Below are 17,736 nucleotides of genomic sequence, written 5' to 3' on the forward strand. Positions count from 1 at the left end.
TACTTGTCGGGACTCGGCGCCGCGTCACTCATGCAAAAAGCAAAGGAAAGAAAGCCTCCCTCACAGGCGAGGAGGCAGACGGTCCGTGGACCAAATGTACGTGGATCCTGGAGGAGCGGCCCGGTCCACGAGACCGAGAAGGTCTTACCCGTGTCCTCGTGACGCGATGGCGGGCAAGCCGCAATGTCCGCGCAGCTGCGCCCCGATTTCGTGCCCCTGGCGTGGTCGGCGAGCCCTCTCTGGCATGCTCCGCGCAAGCAGTTTTGTTGGCACCACGTTTAGGGTGGGGGAGGAACGGGGCCCCCCGGCACTATCTCAGCGCGGATGGGGGGGAAAATTGCTGATGCTCAGGGAGAGGGGAATGGCTGGCTGGCTTGGACCCTGCGACGAGATGAGCGACCCCCACACCGCAACCTCGTTGCTGACCGCCGTCTTCACTTGACTCGAACTTGAACTTTTCACTTGCCCCGACCAGCCGCCTGCAACTTGAACCGCGCGAACTCTTCGAGTCGCCTTATGCTCTCGTCTTTATAGGCTGCAGGAGGAGCCTATATGCAAATTTCAGGATCAAAACGCGATTGGAGGCGGGGCCATGCCACCCTCTGTTCAGCCATTGAACTCAGCGGTGCTGCCGATGAATGTTTTGTATATGCTTCGGAGTTGAGTGTCCAAAGAAGGCCTTGGCTCTGCTAACTTGCCGCCAACCCTGCAATCTAATTTGAAGATGATGGTCATCCCAAAACCTGTAATTTCAGATTATATCATCACAAAGATCTCGAAAGAATGAACCATAGATTGGGGGAGATCACCAAAATGTATGGAAGAACTTTCCAGATGATCTTTGTTGAGAAGCAGGTTGAGTGTGTGGTCCTTCAGTTAAATGGCTTGGTCCAGGAGATTGACAAGATTTAGTTGTTTCATTCTTCATACAGAGATTTATAATTGTGCTTTGGTGTGCAGCTGTCTTCTGTATCTTAATATATTTGCGTGACATAGGGTGTCATTGTATGTAAAATGGAATACAGAGTTCATTGAGGGATTACTGCATACCAATAATGATACTGCGTTGGTTACATGGAGGGAGGGTTGACATCTCAAGATGCAAGTTTCTTGCCTGTGTGGAGGAAATCTTTCAGTCTGTTTATGAGAGCATGCTGGTTGCCTTTGGTGAACAGCTGCTATTGCCAGATGCCATACTGTCATGGAGTGCATTTAACAGAAGGTCGTTGACCTCTTACTTTACATCTCTGCCTCTGGGCATTCATCCATTGTTGAGTAAGCATAAGTTGAATATCCATGCTGGTGATTAGGATGATAACCATTCTGGCAATTTGATACTAGGCTATTGGAGAAGAGAAAAATATGAGAGCTGCAACTATTGACTTCTTACCTTGCTGATAATAGGAAGACGATTTGTCTCATGAGGCAACTCTTCTTGAAGAGAATTTGAAACAAGAGTAAAACATTGACAGAGCATAGAGAGTGCAGAGGAACTAATTGCGAAGGGTGGTTATAGGTTTGCCTCTTGTGTCACCAAGTTAAAAGAATGGCTTTTTGTCACAACCAAGAGCTGAAAGATTGGCAAATCCATCAATGTGCAGGCAAATATCTGAAAAGTTGATCTATCATTTTTAGCCGCATCTCGCGTAGCGAACGCTGGCTCTAAGAGAGCTCCATTTACTTTTTCTTGTTCTTCTTCTTGTTCTTGTTCTTCTTCTTCTTGTTCTTCAGACAAAACCTTTAGGACGCGGCTCTTTTATATACAGGATCCGGATCTCCTTAAATACTAAACACCTCTACACATCCTCGCATTGAGGGTTCCTTTTGAGAGCGTCTATCATGAACTTTTAAATATATTCGGACATTTGCTTTAAAGGTTCGAAAAGTTCACGTTACTATTTAAAGATTATTCCATTTAATGTGTTGTAATTTCGTAAATACACTATTTTCTCGTCATGAAGGAGGAGCCTCCATGACGGGTCTCGCTATTGGCTCCATCAAGGCACGTGACGAAATATCGGAAGTTGTTTTTGTGATCAAAATGCTGATGTTTCGACTTTTTGTAATGAATTTTTATCCGCGTCACATTGCGAACGCTGGCTCTAAGAGAGCTCCGCGTTCTTCTTCTTCTTGTTGACTGGTGGAATGACGTGGCTCTTGGACACATTTGTCCTTGTTTTGAAATGGTGAACATACTTGTCCTTTTACCACGATTACTTAAGTGCTGCATACCTTGCTTGCCATGTTGTACAGGTAATCTGAGGCTATGATGATTAAATCTCAACTAGTCATTTAATTTGGGAAGTTTGTATTCTGTAGTACTTTTATTTTGTATCCACAATTTGGGCTCGTGAAAGAGAGGTGACCGAGGGTACAAAGGCAGCACACACACACACAGTAGGTCAGTAAAACAACAGGTGGATGCAATAAGGAAAATGTATGTTGAGGGGCAAAAAGTGGCGGAAACTTTGACTTGCTGGTAAGTTGTTGGACGATCCTTCTCAAAAGACATGGTTTACTTAAAACCAGTGATCAGCTCAAAGTGTAAGAATGTGAGATTTGCTGAAAATGTGTGACTTGTTACAAATCTGATCCTTTCCATGTCATGAGGGAGGGAAGAAGACTGATGTTGCTGGCCTGTTCATGGGATTCTTTCTCTTACTTCATAATGTGGAATCTTCTGTAAATTGAAAGGAAATTTTTTCCCGAGCACCCAGAGATGTCATTAATGGCACAGGGGGGACAGGACTTGGGCCCTCTAAATGGGGAGGTGAAGATAATATTCCATTGAAAGCTCTGCACTGACATTGTGAGTGGATGAAGTTTACAAACCAGGAAAGATGGTGTGCTTGTATGCACCAAGCCAAAATCTTGGAAATCAGAACAGGGTGATCCACTGTCAAATTCCTGCATTATAGCCAGACAGCCCTGGCCTTGTTGGATATTTGGGACCTCTGTCCATTTTTGAACAGGGACCTCTGTCCTTGTTGCTATGATAGATTCCATGACTTTGCTTATACTTATAAGTAAGCTAACTTGCTTTTAGTTCAGAGGATCTATTTTTGTAACTTCTCTATTTCAGTGATATTGGCCGTCTTCCCAGGAGACAGAACGCGACCCACTAATGACAAACTGAATATAGCAGAGGATAAGCCAGTTCAGAATTTGAGAGCAGTGGCACTCGTGTTGTTATCCCGCATGCGCCAAGTGCAAAGTGGGATGAAGAAATTGGTTCACTTCTATCTGTCCATAAACATCAGTTTATGATCAAGGAACAACTTGATTTCAATGAAATGTTGTAATTTTAAACACAAATCGGAAAACGAACCTGTAGTTTAGCAATACTTTGGCTCGGAATTTGTCCTCATTGCGTGTGCACAGAGAAGTGAGGGTTTTTTATATATATATATATATATATATATATATATATATATATATATATATATATATATATATATATATATATATATATATATATATATATATATATATATATATATATTTTACTCTGTCTGCCTTTCTGGCAGTCAAACAATTAAAAATCATTCCAAACAAGAAACTTACTGTGTTTTGGTACATCATAGCAGACACAAACAGACACAAATAACTCATGTAAACATGTTAACTTAGGTGGCCTATAAGACAATGCGTCAACAGTGGTAAACATCTGGAATTATTATTTTCTACATCATTTAAAATGTTTATTTCATTTCATTTGAGTTATGTACTTGAATACTGAAGAACACAAATCAACTTTTTGGCACTTTCAAAACCCTTCCGTTTTGCATTACCGTACTTGGAGAAAAATATTACATAATTTTAAGTCGTCACGACCAATCAACTTTGCCGTTCGTTGACTCCGCCTATGTCCTTGTTTCTCAAGACTGTGCATGGTAATGCATTCGATGAACTATCTTGTGTTACTAATGCAATTTTCTTGTGAAAATAAAAGTTAAATAGAAAAGTGTACAAAGTTAAACCTGGTACAGACTCAAAATATGAATGACACATTAAAGGGTTCAGCGGTAGAAAGTCTTTTCATCATTTATCCACCATATATCCACCATGTAAATCAAATATTTTATTCAGGATACTTTGATGAGTCAATTTTTGCTTTCAGACAATTAGTTTTCCTTTATCGCAGTATCTGTTTCCATGAGATTGGTGGTTCGAGGGTTGGGGCAGCAGGGAGTGGTTAATGGGAAGATGTTGAAGGTGTTGTACATGAATCCCAGGAGCTTTAATGGAACTGCTGGAAGTTCAAATGGAATTCAAGGATACATGGTTTGTCAGTGTGATAGGAAAGGGAAAAAAGGAGGTGTGACAATCTCGGTGAAAGACAACATTGGACTGAGAGAAAAGCATGACATTACAATGAGCGAATTGATGGAGAGGGTTCCTTGTGTATATAGATTACAGAATGAAAGAAAAGAAGGATACTTGCAGGATGCTTTTATTGGGAACTTGTGAGGGAAGAGCAGGAAAGATGGGCAGTGAAGAATCCAGAAAGGTGTCTGGTGGGAACCAGTATTGATTTTTCCAAAAACCAAGTCAGATTTCGAAAGTAGGCTCTCTGAAACCTTGAGAGAGCGAGTCGGCTCTTTGAAAGCTTGAGGGAGCGAGTCGGCTCTGAAACCTTGAGGGAGCGAGTCGGCTCTGAAACCTTGAGGGAGCGAGTCGGCTCTGAAAGCTTGAGGGAGCGAGTCGGCTCTGAAAGCTTGAGGGAGCGAGTCGGCTCTGAAAGCTTGAGGGAGCGAGTCGGCTCTGAAAGCTTGAGGGAGCGAGTCGGCTCTGAAAGCTTGAGGGAGCGAGTCGGCTCTGAAAGCTTGAGGGAGCGAGTCGGCTCTGAAAGCTTGAGGGAGCGAGTCGGCTCTGAAAGCTTGAGGGAGCGAGTCGCTCTATTGAAAGCTTGAGGGAGCGAGTCGGCTCTGAAAGCTTGAGAGTTGTGTTTCAAAAAGTTGTGGACGGATTTGTCCGAAATTGGTGGACAGGTTGGGTTTGTGACAAGAACGAATCAATTCGATTTTGGTTCAGTTCACGTCTGGATGCATATCCGGCCGATCCGAGAGATACAAAACGTAAATTGTTTATCCTGGTCGAGGGATTTCCTCCACCGAGTGTCCTTGTGGTTATTATTATTTATTTTCCATGCTTGTGTGCAGGGCCGGATTTAGGGCAGGGCCCACAGGGCCACGGCCCGGGGCCCCGCGCCTCCCAGGGGCCCCGCGCAAACGCAAAGATTACAAGAAATTCTGCTATTTTCCCCCTTTTGTTTGTTTGTGAAAAAAATCTAGTTCGTTTGTGTAAATGGTCAGTGAATCACGAAACAAATACTCAATATCCCTGTTAATTTGGCATCTGTTTGGTTATGTTTATCATTTATTTTACATCTTTTAACTTAATTTTTTTCCTTTCCACTGATCTTCAGAGCGCAATCTTAAGGTCTACCACAGAAATAGGTCACACGAAAGAAGTGAGGGTTTTCCCAATCCCAGCAAGCTATGGCCGTCTCGATTTCATTTTTACAAAATTACACGCCCGCCCTGAATCTATGTTTGCTATGTACTGCACAGGCGTACTGCTGGGGTGGTTATACTATAATTGTGTAATTCAAGTTTACACACCGGATAATATTTTATTATATTTATAAGATGTGTTGTGCCTCCACACTGTGCCGGTTGACTAGTCATGCATATTGATTGTTGTTGCTTCCCTGTGGCTTCGCCTCCCGTGAGCCAGGAGACGCTGTGTTAAAAATGTCGCCTTGCCATGTGGTTTTTTGCCCGCTGCGATGAAAAATGCGTTTTGTACCAGACTGTGGCCAACAACAGTGTGAGTGATGCGTTTTGTTTATCGTTCAACACCAGAATTTTCTACTGTGACTTTATGTCGGCATGAAACAGTTCGATGCTCTAGTTTTACCGACGAACTTCGACAATTGTGTTACAACAACCTATAGGAAAGAACTTGCAACTTTGATGTGTAGACAAATGTAAAGCTCTGCGGTCTATTCTAGTGACTCGAATTTGTTATTGTACCGTTACTCTGATCAGTGATTTTAATATACATCTTGTACATGTATAACGATCACCGTAATATCTGTGTCAACTTACTATAACATTTTATTTTTTCTTTTGCCCAGCCGAGGTTGGTGCATTTATATATGAATACTTTTATAAGCATATATGAAGTGAAAATGGCTGAGGCCCTGAGAGGGCCCCGCGTACTTCTAGGGCCCAGGGCCCCGCAACACATAAATCCGGCCCTGCTTGTGTGTGGATGGTGATGCACGTTGGGCTTTGGTGCAGCGCAGGCATGGTGGGCCGAATGGCTTCCTTCATCAAAGCGTCCGTTGTCTTTTAGGCGATGTATAATAATTTGTTATTTTCTGTGAACGCTCGTTTATTATTATATGCACGACGGTCGAAAAGCCACCCTGTGTGCATTTCGAAGATTCACCGTGTATTAACATTTGTATGTAAACGTGACGCATTTACGAAGAGACGAGTTGAAGTTCTCGGATTGTGCTTTTAATTTTCAGTTGTTTGAAACGATTGTGACTCTTATTCTTCCGGCAAAAGCTTTTTATTTAATGTGCAGTTGCAGTTTGAGTGAGAGTTTGCGAGCGTAAAAGGCGTACATGAAGGATAAACCCGATTTTGTGACGCTGTGGAACGAGTGCTCAATGAGGAGGAGGAGGAGGAGGAAATATATAAATTGAAGAAGAAGAAGACGACGAAGATGGCGAAATTAAGGAGCCTCATGCCGAGACTGTACATTGGGAATTTGAGTGCCCGCGCTGGCGAGCGAGATGTGGAGCGCTTCTTCAGGGGTTACGGCAAAGTCATGGAGATCAGCATTAAAAACGGGTCTGCATTATAGCCGTTCACGTTATATTGTTATGGTTGCTTGGTGTCGGGTTGTAAGATTCCGAGGCCTACCTGCGGCCTTCTCGGCTTGTTTAGGGGTCTCTTTTTGTTTGGAGTGGTTTCGCGTATCCATTTTATTCGATGATTGTTGCATGGTGTGTGTGTGTGTGTGTGTGTGTGTGTGTCCGGTTCATTGTTACGTGTGGTAGGCCCGGGGGGGGTACGATAATCATGGTGTTTGAGAGTTACTGAGTTCGCTCGTGAGGCCTCGGCTCACGTCACGTGCGTGGCACGTTTTCATTGTCGATCGTTTCAACTTGGACGTGCTCAAAACGGGAGGGGTTTGTTTGGTTGGGTTTAACTCCGATAAAAAGTATCGAAATGGCATAATTTACATTTGGAGACCCAGAGGAAAAACCGATTTCAACGATTTTCTTCACCATCCATCGGTCCAAACACTTTTCCTGAAGAGACGTCCTCGTCCTGTGCATGTACAGGGTGGTTCATATGTCTTGTTACCCCGTCCCTCCATGTGATTTATTTATTTATTTATAATGATGCATTGTGAAATTCCTTACGGACCCGTCAAAAGGTTCTACTGACGAAATAGAATCGTCCGAGACGGCTGGAAACAAGTTTTATATGACTTGATGTTCTTGCTCATTGTCCTCGTGTACATATGTTATCAAACGTTGATATACTTTAGACCTGTCTCTCATCCGTGGAACATTACTTTTTTGTATGCTCATTGTGTACATCGTAGATCCTTTTCTTGAGAAACTGCCCCTCGTGCCAAGTCCAAGGTTGTCTTTTATTCGTGGAACTCAACGCACCATTCTGCTTTTATTATGACACATCTACGTTATCTTTGCATGATTGCAGCGTGAACTTGTGGTTTCATAACAGTACATATTGATTGATTATTAGGGGTGCAACAAAATGTTTCCATCTGCGATGTGTGAAAATATATTTGCAAAGGTGCACTTATTGGCACACACCAGTTGATGAGAGGGTAATATATATTGTTGTGGTTACCAAATTCGCAAACCACCATTCAGGTCCCTTAGGTGAGGTATCTCGGTAAGTGCATGTGTAGTTAGGCCCAAACCCGTTGTCTAGTGGGAATACATGTCATTTATACGTGCTGCGACTCTTCAGGATAGCCGTTTTTCTTTTACTATCTTTATTTTGGACCAACCGCCATGATTACCACCACAACCACAACATCAACCACCAACCACAACGCCGCTTCACCACAACCGCCACGACCTTCACGTCACACCTCGCAACCGTAGCATCGCCACCGTTCTTGCCCCGCTGTGGGTACCGGTGTTGGATTCGTGCAGAGCGCGCGTCGAACAGCGTGTACAAAATCACGGATTTTGTGCTTCAAAAACGGATCAAAAACGACACACGCCCACTTTTTGCCGTCCAATCGGTGAGCGAGGGGCGATTTGGCCCCGCCTCCAGAACGATCGATATATGCAAATTTGTGGATCAAAAAGCCTTCACGCCCACTTTTTCTCGGGCCAATGGGGAGCGAGGTGAAAGGTCAAAGGGAGGGGGTCAAAGGCGAAGCTACGGGGGGATAAAAGGACCGTGTTCGTCAGTCAGAGCAGTGTGGAAGTCTGGAGCCCGAAGCCTGCAGTAGCTGGAGAAGCTGAAGAGAGTCGCGAAGGGGAGAGTCGATCGGAGAGTCCAACGAGGAGAGCCCAAAGAGGAGTCCAGAGTCGGAGAGTCCAGAGGCGGAGAGGCGGCAGCGGCGAAGGCAGACGAGGGGGTGCTCGCGACGGTGCCGGGAGCTGCACGCCCGAGGAAGGCCGGCAGCGCGACCTGGCCGAGGTGGAGACGCACACCAGGGATAATAAAGATCCTCTATACCCCGAGCATCAGCAACCCCTCCTGTTTCCCCCCGCGCTGAGATAGTGCGACCAAGGGGGCCCCTTTTCCCACCCCCTGCCAGGCACTGTCCGCGAGGCCCGCGGAGTGAGGCGCCATCGCCGCTCCGCGTCTCATCACCAGACGGGTAGGCGCGACCCGGTCTCGGCCTCAGGCCCGCCTCATCCTTGAGGGTGTTTCTTTTCCTTGGTTTTGGGTATGTGTTGTCGGCGCCGTCTGTGAAGTAGAATTGTATAAGTGTTGCCGTGTGCTCGGTAGTCGGTATTAGCTCTGCATTGTCTTCGCTTTTATATTTGCTTTTTGTGTAAATGGAATTGTGTTTTCTTTTTTTTGTGTGCTTTTGGTGGAATTGTATTTGTGTGCTTCCCGTGTGCCGCGAATAAATGTGCTTTATTGTTGAACTGTTCTCCCGCTTCGCTTCGTCTTTTCCCCCATTGAACCCTCATCTTGCTTCACGTAAAGGGTTGGTAGTGGGCTGAATACGCCCGATAATTAATCGAACCGTCGAGGTCGACGATAACACCGCTCGGTTATTCTGATAGTACGGAACGGGTCGCTTAAGTGGCCCGTGTCCGAAGTCGACCTGCGGCGAGGTGCGATCGCCCGGTCTACCCTCCGCGTGGGTACTTAGGTAGGTCGAATTTGGCGAGCAACCCTATCCCACGCGGGGGCTGATTGGCTCGATCGCGGTGAGACCGAAAGGTCCACCCGTGACTGGTTCCCGGCGTTAGTCCGAGAGGGTCACGACTGGATTGTCCGTCCGGTGGGCGACGTGCCGCGATTCGAGTTACGTGGCCGTCGCACGCCGGCGGGCGCGAAAACCGCAACAATATATATATATATATATATATATATATATATATATATATATATATATATATATATATATATATATATATATATATATATATATATATATACATATATACATAGACCCCTCCCATGCTCCTCGAGCCAAAGTAGCTGCATAAAGCAACGCAAGAAGACTTACACAAGGTTATAAAGTGCTAAACGCTGTATCAAACCCTTCCCAGAGTTCCTTAACAATTATAAAGATGTTCACACACAGTACACACATGACAATTCCAATGCTATACATCTCAGCTAATTGGCGAATCATCAGCCATAGCATATACTAACGAGGCTCCCAAGCATGTACCACATGCAAATGTCAAAAGCAGTCTGCTTGGGTTGCTTTATGCAGCTACTTGGGCTCGTGGGTAGGTATATATATATATATATATATATATATATATATATATATATATATATATATATATATATATATATATATATATATACATATATATATATATATACATATATATACATATATATATACATATATATATACATATACATACATACATACATACATACATGGAGTAGCCCTGGAGTTGTGTTATCTTAATTCAAACACCTCACTGCACTGGGAAATTTGGGGACAGGAATGCTGTCATGTAAAGGTTGGGACCAGTAATACTGTAATATTGGGACCCTTGTCCTCCCATCTGGAGCGGTACTACACAATACACATTTACATAAAAAAAATTGCATCTCCCTCCCCTCCTTCCCTCCCAAGACCACTGCCAGAGATGAAAACACCCCCCTATGTACTAATTGGGGTCATGATGATTCAATGTAGCAAGTCTGCGTGTCATGAGCCTCGAACTGTGGGAGGAGAAGTGCGACTCACACACACAACCAGTCAGTGAATTATAGTAAGGAGAGGAGACGTCTGAGATCCCCACAAGGTCCGATTAAAGTTGACCAACTTAGCAATATTGATGAACCGAAAGTAGTAATTACTGAATGTACTAAAACAATTTTGTCTTAAAATTGGGATCAACAAAAAAGCTCCAGGTGTACTCATGAATCATATTTTCCTTTATTGTTGGTATTACATATTTAGTTGAAAAAATCCACCATTTAACTGTCTTGTCTGGTGTTGCACTCGACTCTGAAACAAATCGGCACATTTTCTTGTCTAAATTGTCTGATGTGATCCCATCTGGCTGGGTTTTAAAATTTCAAAACCTAATTTTTAGAACAAACATGCATTTCAATAGAATAGACATTGTCAATGTTTTTCGACTTGCACTCAGGATAAAACGCAAGTAGATGAAGAAGAAGCACCAACCCAGCCCTCATCTGCTTGCGTTTTATCCTGAAGAGTGCAAGTGAAAAAACTTTGACAATGTCTCTATTGAAATGAATATTTAAGTTTTGTTGTATGAATAAAATGTTTATTTTTAGAACAAAATGAGAACTGCCAACCTTCCGGTTGAACAGTCTAAGTTTTGTATCCCACAGATGGGCTGGATCTGCATCCAGACCTTCAGACCCCCCCCCCCAAAAGTTTGGTTTCTGGTAATATGCTGCTAAACGAATGGGGTAGGTAGGGAGGGATTTATTTATTTACTAGTAGTAAAGCCTGGCGTTGCCTGGGCTATCTTGCAAATTTCCTGAATAGCGGTTAGAGGTTAGGGGTTATCGGTTAGGGTTCGGGTTAGCTGTTAGGGTTAGGGTGAGTGTTAGGGTAGCTAACACTAACACTAACCCAAACCCTAACCCTAACAGCTTGGCGGAGCGGAGGTAAACAGCGCCCGGGGCAAAGTGGAAATTTGCGTCCCCCGTAGGCCTTAAACTTGAGTGGATTTGAATGGAAAATCCCATAAGGGATATCGATTTATCGATTTTTTTTTTTTCGAATATCGGAAGTGTTATGGAAAAAAAATTATAGCCAATGACCGAAGTTGGACCAAAAGCCATAATCGTACCAAATTTGAATGGAATCGGTTGGAGTTTGTGAAAATGCATCAAAACGAATTTTGAGGGGCCTCTTAAGGAAGACAATAATATCATTAGTATATGTGCCAAATCTTGTTTCATTTCATGCAGTAACAAAAATCTGATGGTGGAACAAAGAAAGGGGCGTGCCGAAATATTAATATAGATTTTAGGGGGAGAGGGATTTTTTTTTTTTTTTACGTGTTTAGCCGAGAACAGTACAGTATTTCAGGTTCTCCATCTTTCCAACCAGTATGTGTATGTTGATGGTTGAAAAGATCGAGAATCATCAACTTTAACATGTCCATCATGAGATTCCAAAATTTGGGGTAAGACAGTATTGTGTACACAAGTCATAGTATTAAATGACACCGATTTAGTATCTGCAATGTTTCTTTTAAACATTGAAGCTGGTCTCAGCAGTGATAAAGACAGCATATCATTAACATGGCTCAACATGACATATGAAGGTATTGAAGAATACTCGTCTGCTATTCATCATCCCTGAAATGAAACCCTTTCCAGTTGACAAAAATCCTAGATTACACCCTTTGAGGGCATCCATGAAGTATATACTCTTCAAAATAAATTTTAACCCACCCCCAACTAATGCACTTTAAATTTCATCTGCATAATCTGGCAACATTAATTGTTACACTCCCCTGCCCCCTCTCTTCTGTCCCCTTTCTGCCCCACCAAACACTCCCCCCCCTTTCCCCTCCTCTCTCCCCTCCCTCCTTTTCCCCTCACCTCTCTGCTTCCCCTGCACCCACCCCCTCCTCCCCTGTATTCCTGTCAGCGAAGCGACAGTTGGTAGTCACTGGTATAAAATAATGTGTATACTGGTTTATTTATTTATTTATTTATTTATTTTTTGTATACACTGTCGAGGCTCGTATGAGAGAACTCACAGAACATACAACAAGGGTAGTGGGAGACGAGGGGTGGGGGAGGGAAGAAAATACATTGTGGAAGGGAGGGGGATGTGGTGGGATACACAGGGTTCAGTAAGATGGATACTACAGGGATTTTCAGGAAGGAAAGCAGGGAATTTGAACGAGGTGGGTTTTTTGGTGGGTTAGCGGGGGGGAGAAATGATCGTGGTTTTAGATGGGGGAAGATAACAGGTGGTGGTGAACAGCTGTTTTGAAGACCTGGAGGGTAGAGTGAGATTGAAAAGGGTGTGGAAGTTTGTTCCAAAGTTGGGTTTAAAAAAAAAAGAGGAATGAAAGAGTGAAGGTGAGCAGTGATTCTTGATTTTGGTAGTTTTACCAGAAGGGGATTGCTGGTGGACTTTGAGTGCCCTGTGGGAATATGGGAGGGGGGGCATATCTAAAACAGAGAAAAGGGGGGCGTTAGGCCGGAGAGGAGACGGTCGAAGGAAAGGAAGACCTCCGACCTGCCTGCGGTGAGAGAGTGAGACCCATAGACTCAGCCTCACCGTGGGAGATACCAATAATACTTAATGCATTGGTTTCCATAGCGTGAAGCCGAGAAAGATGAGAGGCGGGAGCCCCATCTCAGAGACGGGAGCAGTACTCCATCACGCTGCGGACGAAAGTTTTGCATGTGGTCAGGAGCTCAGGTGTGCCGAGGAAGGACTTTGCACAATGGAGGATGCCCAGTCGGCGACTGGCTTTGGAGGCCTGCTTGGAAATGTGGTTTTCACAGGAAAGATCAGGGCAGATCGTGAGACCCAGAAGCTTGAATGAAAGCTTGAATGTTGGCAGTTTAAACTCTTCCGAGTGCAGAATATTTGCAGGGTATAAACAGGCCCCTCCCCCAACAAAGTACAGGACCTGTATTTGCACTGTACCGAGTGCTCCCCCTCTAGTTTTCTCTGTTGAGACTACAGCGGACATAAAATGACTGCCCGGCAGTCGACCGTTGCCAAAAAAATTTATTCGGCTCGGCAGGAATTATTGGGATGGGTTGGGTTACAGGAAACTGAACATTTAAAAAAACAATAATTTTAGGCCTTTGTCAAAATCTAATCTGCGTGTTCTTGCCCCTTAACCAACTCGTCCAAGTTTTGTCGTAACTCGTCCACAACTTTTTGAAATATATTTTTTGGCTCCATCTCTCAATGGTGAGCTGCCATTGTCCGATGCCATCCTGTCATGGGGTACATTTAACGAGACTGTCGATGACCTCTTACTTACATTTCTTCCCCTGAGCATTCATCCATTGTTGTGTAAGCATAAATTGAATGTCCAGGGTTGTGATGAGAATGATGGCCTGGGATCAGATTGCCAGAATGTCTATTTGAGAAGAGAAAAATATGAGAGCTGCAACTATTGACTTATTCCCTTGCTGATGATTGGAAGACTTTGCAATGAAGAGGATTGTGCTTGGGGTGTTTTTAGTGTGGGTTTGCATGGTTTTTTTTTTTTGGGGGGGTGGTCGATCTATCTATCCTTATTGTCAGGTTTTCCGTCGTTATGTCTGTCTGTCTGTGTCTGTTTGTCTGTCCAGGCCAGTACTCCATTAAATGAAGGCCGATTTTGATGAAGCTCTGGTGGTAGGTTCATACCATGACCTAGTTGTGCGCGTTTGAGAACCGTTGCTGTGGACCCCTCGGTTGTCTAGCAACGGGCCTTTGAAATTTTCAAAATAAAAATAAAATAAACCAATGTCACCCGCAGGGTGACCCGTATCTTGCCAAAAGGTGACCACGTGTGACTTCTTTAAGGTCACACTGAGGTGAACAGAGCTGCTATCCACTAGGAGCGACTCCTTGAGGAATATCTGCCTACGAGAGATTCCGATGAGAATCGTTCTACAGAGTAACCATGAAAAATATGCGTTTGCCTCATAACGTCACCAAATGACATCATAATGTCTCAAGCTTGACATATCTAGAAAGCACTAATCGAGGTGTTTAATTTGAGGTACTACACGATATGGTTTCTCAAACTTGAAAATTTGACCTTGGGGTCTAATATGTTTGACCTGAGGCGCTAACCATGAAGGTCAAGGCCAATCGCCACCAAAAATTAATCAGCTGAGCGCCAGACCATGAACTATATTCCCATGAAGTTTGAAGACTATCCGATCAAAATTACTCAAAAAATAAGGGTTTCGTCGACTCCCCTGATTTGCGACAAAGTGACCTTGACCTTTGACCTTGACCTTCAAAATTTTGTGCACTGAAAGGGACCTCTATAGGCCTCTGATATGCGAAGTTACAAAAATTTCTGATGATAACTGCTCTGCAGAATTTTTTATACGTGATTACAGACAAAAACATACAAGCTGACTAACATTTCTTGCAAAAACTTCGTTTTGGCAAGATAAAAACGAAGTTTGTTATATCTCAGAGATTATGAGTCAGACATGCATGAAACTGGTATGGTAGGTTCATGGTATATCCTAGTTATGTGTGAGAGAACCGTTGCTATGGACGCTTTTGTTAGCTAGTAACGGCTGAAAAACGACTAAATTCGACTTGATCGACTACCCATGTCCGCCTACCGGCTTGTATTGTTATCGTTTTATTTTATTTTTCCATGATGAAGGGAAACTTTTATTTTTGTTAACGTCTTGAAGAACAACTGAGTGGAAGAACCAAAGCAGGTACATATAATTTGAGTTTGATAACAATACCATCATTAGTAACGTGTTGGGACTGGCTGAAAACTTCTCCACCTTAGTATGAGATATGGCCCTAAAAACAAAAATAATGTTGGGTTTCCGATAACATGCTGCTCAATGATTGGGGTGGATAGGTCGGGATTTTTTTTGGACTTGTTTAAATGTAAGCAGAACAATATTTCAGATTCTCCATTAGTCCTGCAGTGAAATGCTGTTTTGGGGGTCAACCTTGCACTTGCCTTCCTATAAAGTTTTTATTTTAATTTATTTTTTTTGCGGTTTTTATATCTTTGAAGGGTGCTGAACAAGAATCCAAGTGATAACATCCTGTCAGGTTTGGGCAATTTGCATAATATGCAAATGAAGTCTGCCATTACCGAAATTCAGTTTTTTTGCTATATCGGCTATATATTTGATAGGATGGAAATAATGGTGTCTAAACCTAGGTTTTCATGGTCAAGGAATATAATACCAGTTACAAGTGTCTGAGATGGTGGCCATCTTGGATTCCATGATGGATTGGATTCCATCCAATCTTGGATTCAAAGATGGCCACCACAGTGTATGGCTATATATGGGATAGGATGGAAATAATGATTCCAAACCTAGGGTTTAAAGATCTAGCAGTAATGGGTAAGGATAATGAATGCCTTAAATGGGTCCACGATTACGGGGTGGGGGTGGGGGTGTTCCTATATCATTTTGCATGTATTGACCATTATCATTTTCTCATTTCAGACACCAGAGTGAGATATGAGCCAATGCTTATTCCATCCATGTAAAGGCAACTTTACAAACAAGCCCTTGTCAACATCTGGTGCAGACCGTATTTGAAGCATCATCCGGGAAAGGAAGATCGATAAAGATGATCTCCATGTGTCTTGGGAGAAAATGCTTGCTGAAGATGAAAACCCATCTGTCCAGTGTCACCGACAATGTGTATCAATTTATACATCGCAGGTATCTATAAAACGATTTCTGAAACATAATGATACTGAAAACGCATCACCAGCTCCAAAGCGATCTCGTCGTTCTGTTTTGCAAGGAACGACATTTAACTTCCGAGAGCACTGCATATTCTGTGGTACATTATGTATCATGGATCGCGATCCAAAACATCCATATCGGTGGAGAAAAGTCACTTTGTGCCATACGGCCGATCATGCTGCCGATCGCACCTGCAAGCAAAATATATTGGACACTTGTTTCGAGCGTGAAGACAACTGGGCAAAGGATGTTGAAATCCGTGTTGGAGCAGTGAGTGATCTACATGTGGCGGATGCAAGATACCACATCGACTGTAGGGACGCATTCATGACAGATCGTGCTATAGCAGCAGCTATCAGAAGCAGCCTTGATCCGAGTCAAATATCTTTGGACTCTTCTTTCCAATCAACTGTATCCGAAATGAAAGCAGACATGACAAAAATATGGAACTCTGTAGATGTTTATAACCTGTATCTTGAAAACGGTGGACAGAAGTTGTCCCGTAGAGCCTTAGTTTCTCATCTGTCAGATCATTTTGGCCCGATTTACTCATTTTAGGTGGTTCAGGTGTTGCCAGACTTTTGGTATTTCAGAGTAAGGCATCAGGCCTGTTACATCTGGTAAATGATGAAGACTACTTCGATTGTGTATGAGAAAGGGTTGCAAAACGCATTGTCCATGAGACGCAGAGGTTACCAGCTGATAGGAAAGTATACCAAGCTAGTGTAGACATTGATATTGCACTGGACTCTGTCAGTGAAACACTTCGCTCACTGTTAGTTAAAATGTCTGACAAAATGAACTACACTTTGTCAGCTGCTCTCATTGGCAACATTGTCACCAGCATTTTAACCAAACGATCCACCCCTCTTCAGATTGCACTAGGTGTTGTCCTCAATCAGAGGTCTCTGATTGAACAGTTCTATGATTGCAGGGTAGCTTGTTTTTATGATGAAATATTGCGGTTCAAAGCTTCAGCAGCAGCAGCAGCGTTCAAGAACTTCACCATCATGGGTATGACCTGTCCCACAGATGGTATCATTCAAGCTGTTGCAGACAACTTTGACGCAAACATATCCTCGCAGAACGGACTTATTAGCACCCATTCCCATGCCATTGTAATGACTGTTACTGACAGGTACTTGACTGAGGAATCACATCTTGAGACATTCCCTAGACTGACAGCAAATGAAATGCAGCAGCAGGTAATTGATGACATCCCTGTAGAGAGATACAAAGGTCCCAAAAAACCTGATATGCCTGATACTGAGACTAAGCGAGCTCTATTGCTATTACGTGTTCTAGCCGCACAAGTGGTATCACTTTTGAGAGCCCAATCCCTCGACTTCGACTTCTTGCAAGCCATTGACTCTGATGAGGGCATACCGGAGTTCAACGGATTCAATACTAAGTTGTCAAGGGAACAGGGCCATACCATAACACCCATCCACAAGAGCCATTTACCGCCCATTGATAGACATGAACCCAGCTGAACCCAGCTGACCCCGACACAATCCTGACAGCAATGGTGAACACACAAGATCTCACCAATAGCTGCGGACAGTGCATTACCCTCTTCACCAATGACCAACAACTA

The 17,736-nt window shown here is 43.5% G+C and overlaps 1 protein-coding gene across 5 annotated transcripts in view; it reads left to right on the forward strand.

Moving 5' to 3' along the window:
• LOC147012739 (serine/arginine-rich splicing factor 6-like) overlaps positions 1–17,736 on the forward strand; it is a 120,027-nt gene that overhangs the window by 65,767 nt on the left and 36,524 nt on the right. For 2 of the 5 annotated variants that reach the window (XM_085853869.1, XM_085853870.1), the window contains exon 1: positions 6,564–6,869. The exons of 2 other annotated variants lie outside the window; for them this stretch is intronic. In XM_085853869.1, the coding sequence (XP_085709995.1) occupies positions 6,742–6,869 (128 nt within the window). In that variant the 5' untranslated portion in view covers positions 6,564–6,741. Of the gene's footprint in view, positions 1–5,776; positions 5,833–6,563; positions 6,870–17,736 lie in introns of those variants that run through there. One more of the 5 variants, XM_085853874.1, reaches the window with a different exon arrangement.

The sequence above is a fragment of the Eptatretus burgeri genome, chromosome 14 (assembly GCF_056783735.1).
Source record: "Eptatretus burgeri isolate ZD-2024b chromosome 14, Ebu_testis_v1, whole genome shotgun sequence".
In the NCBI taxonomy this organism is placed as follows: domain Eukaryota; kingdom Metazoa; phylum Chordata; class Myxini; order Myxiniformes; family Myxinidae; genus Eptatretus; species Eptatretus burgeri.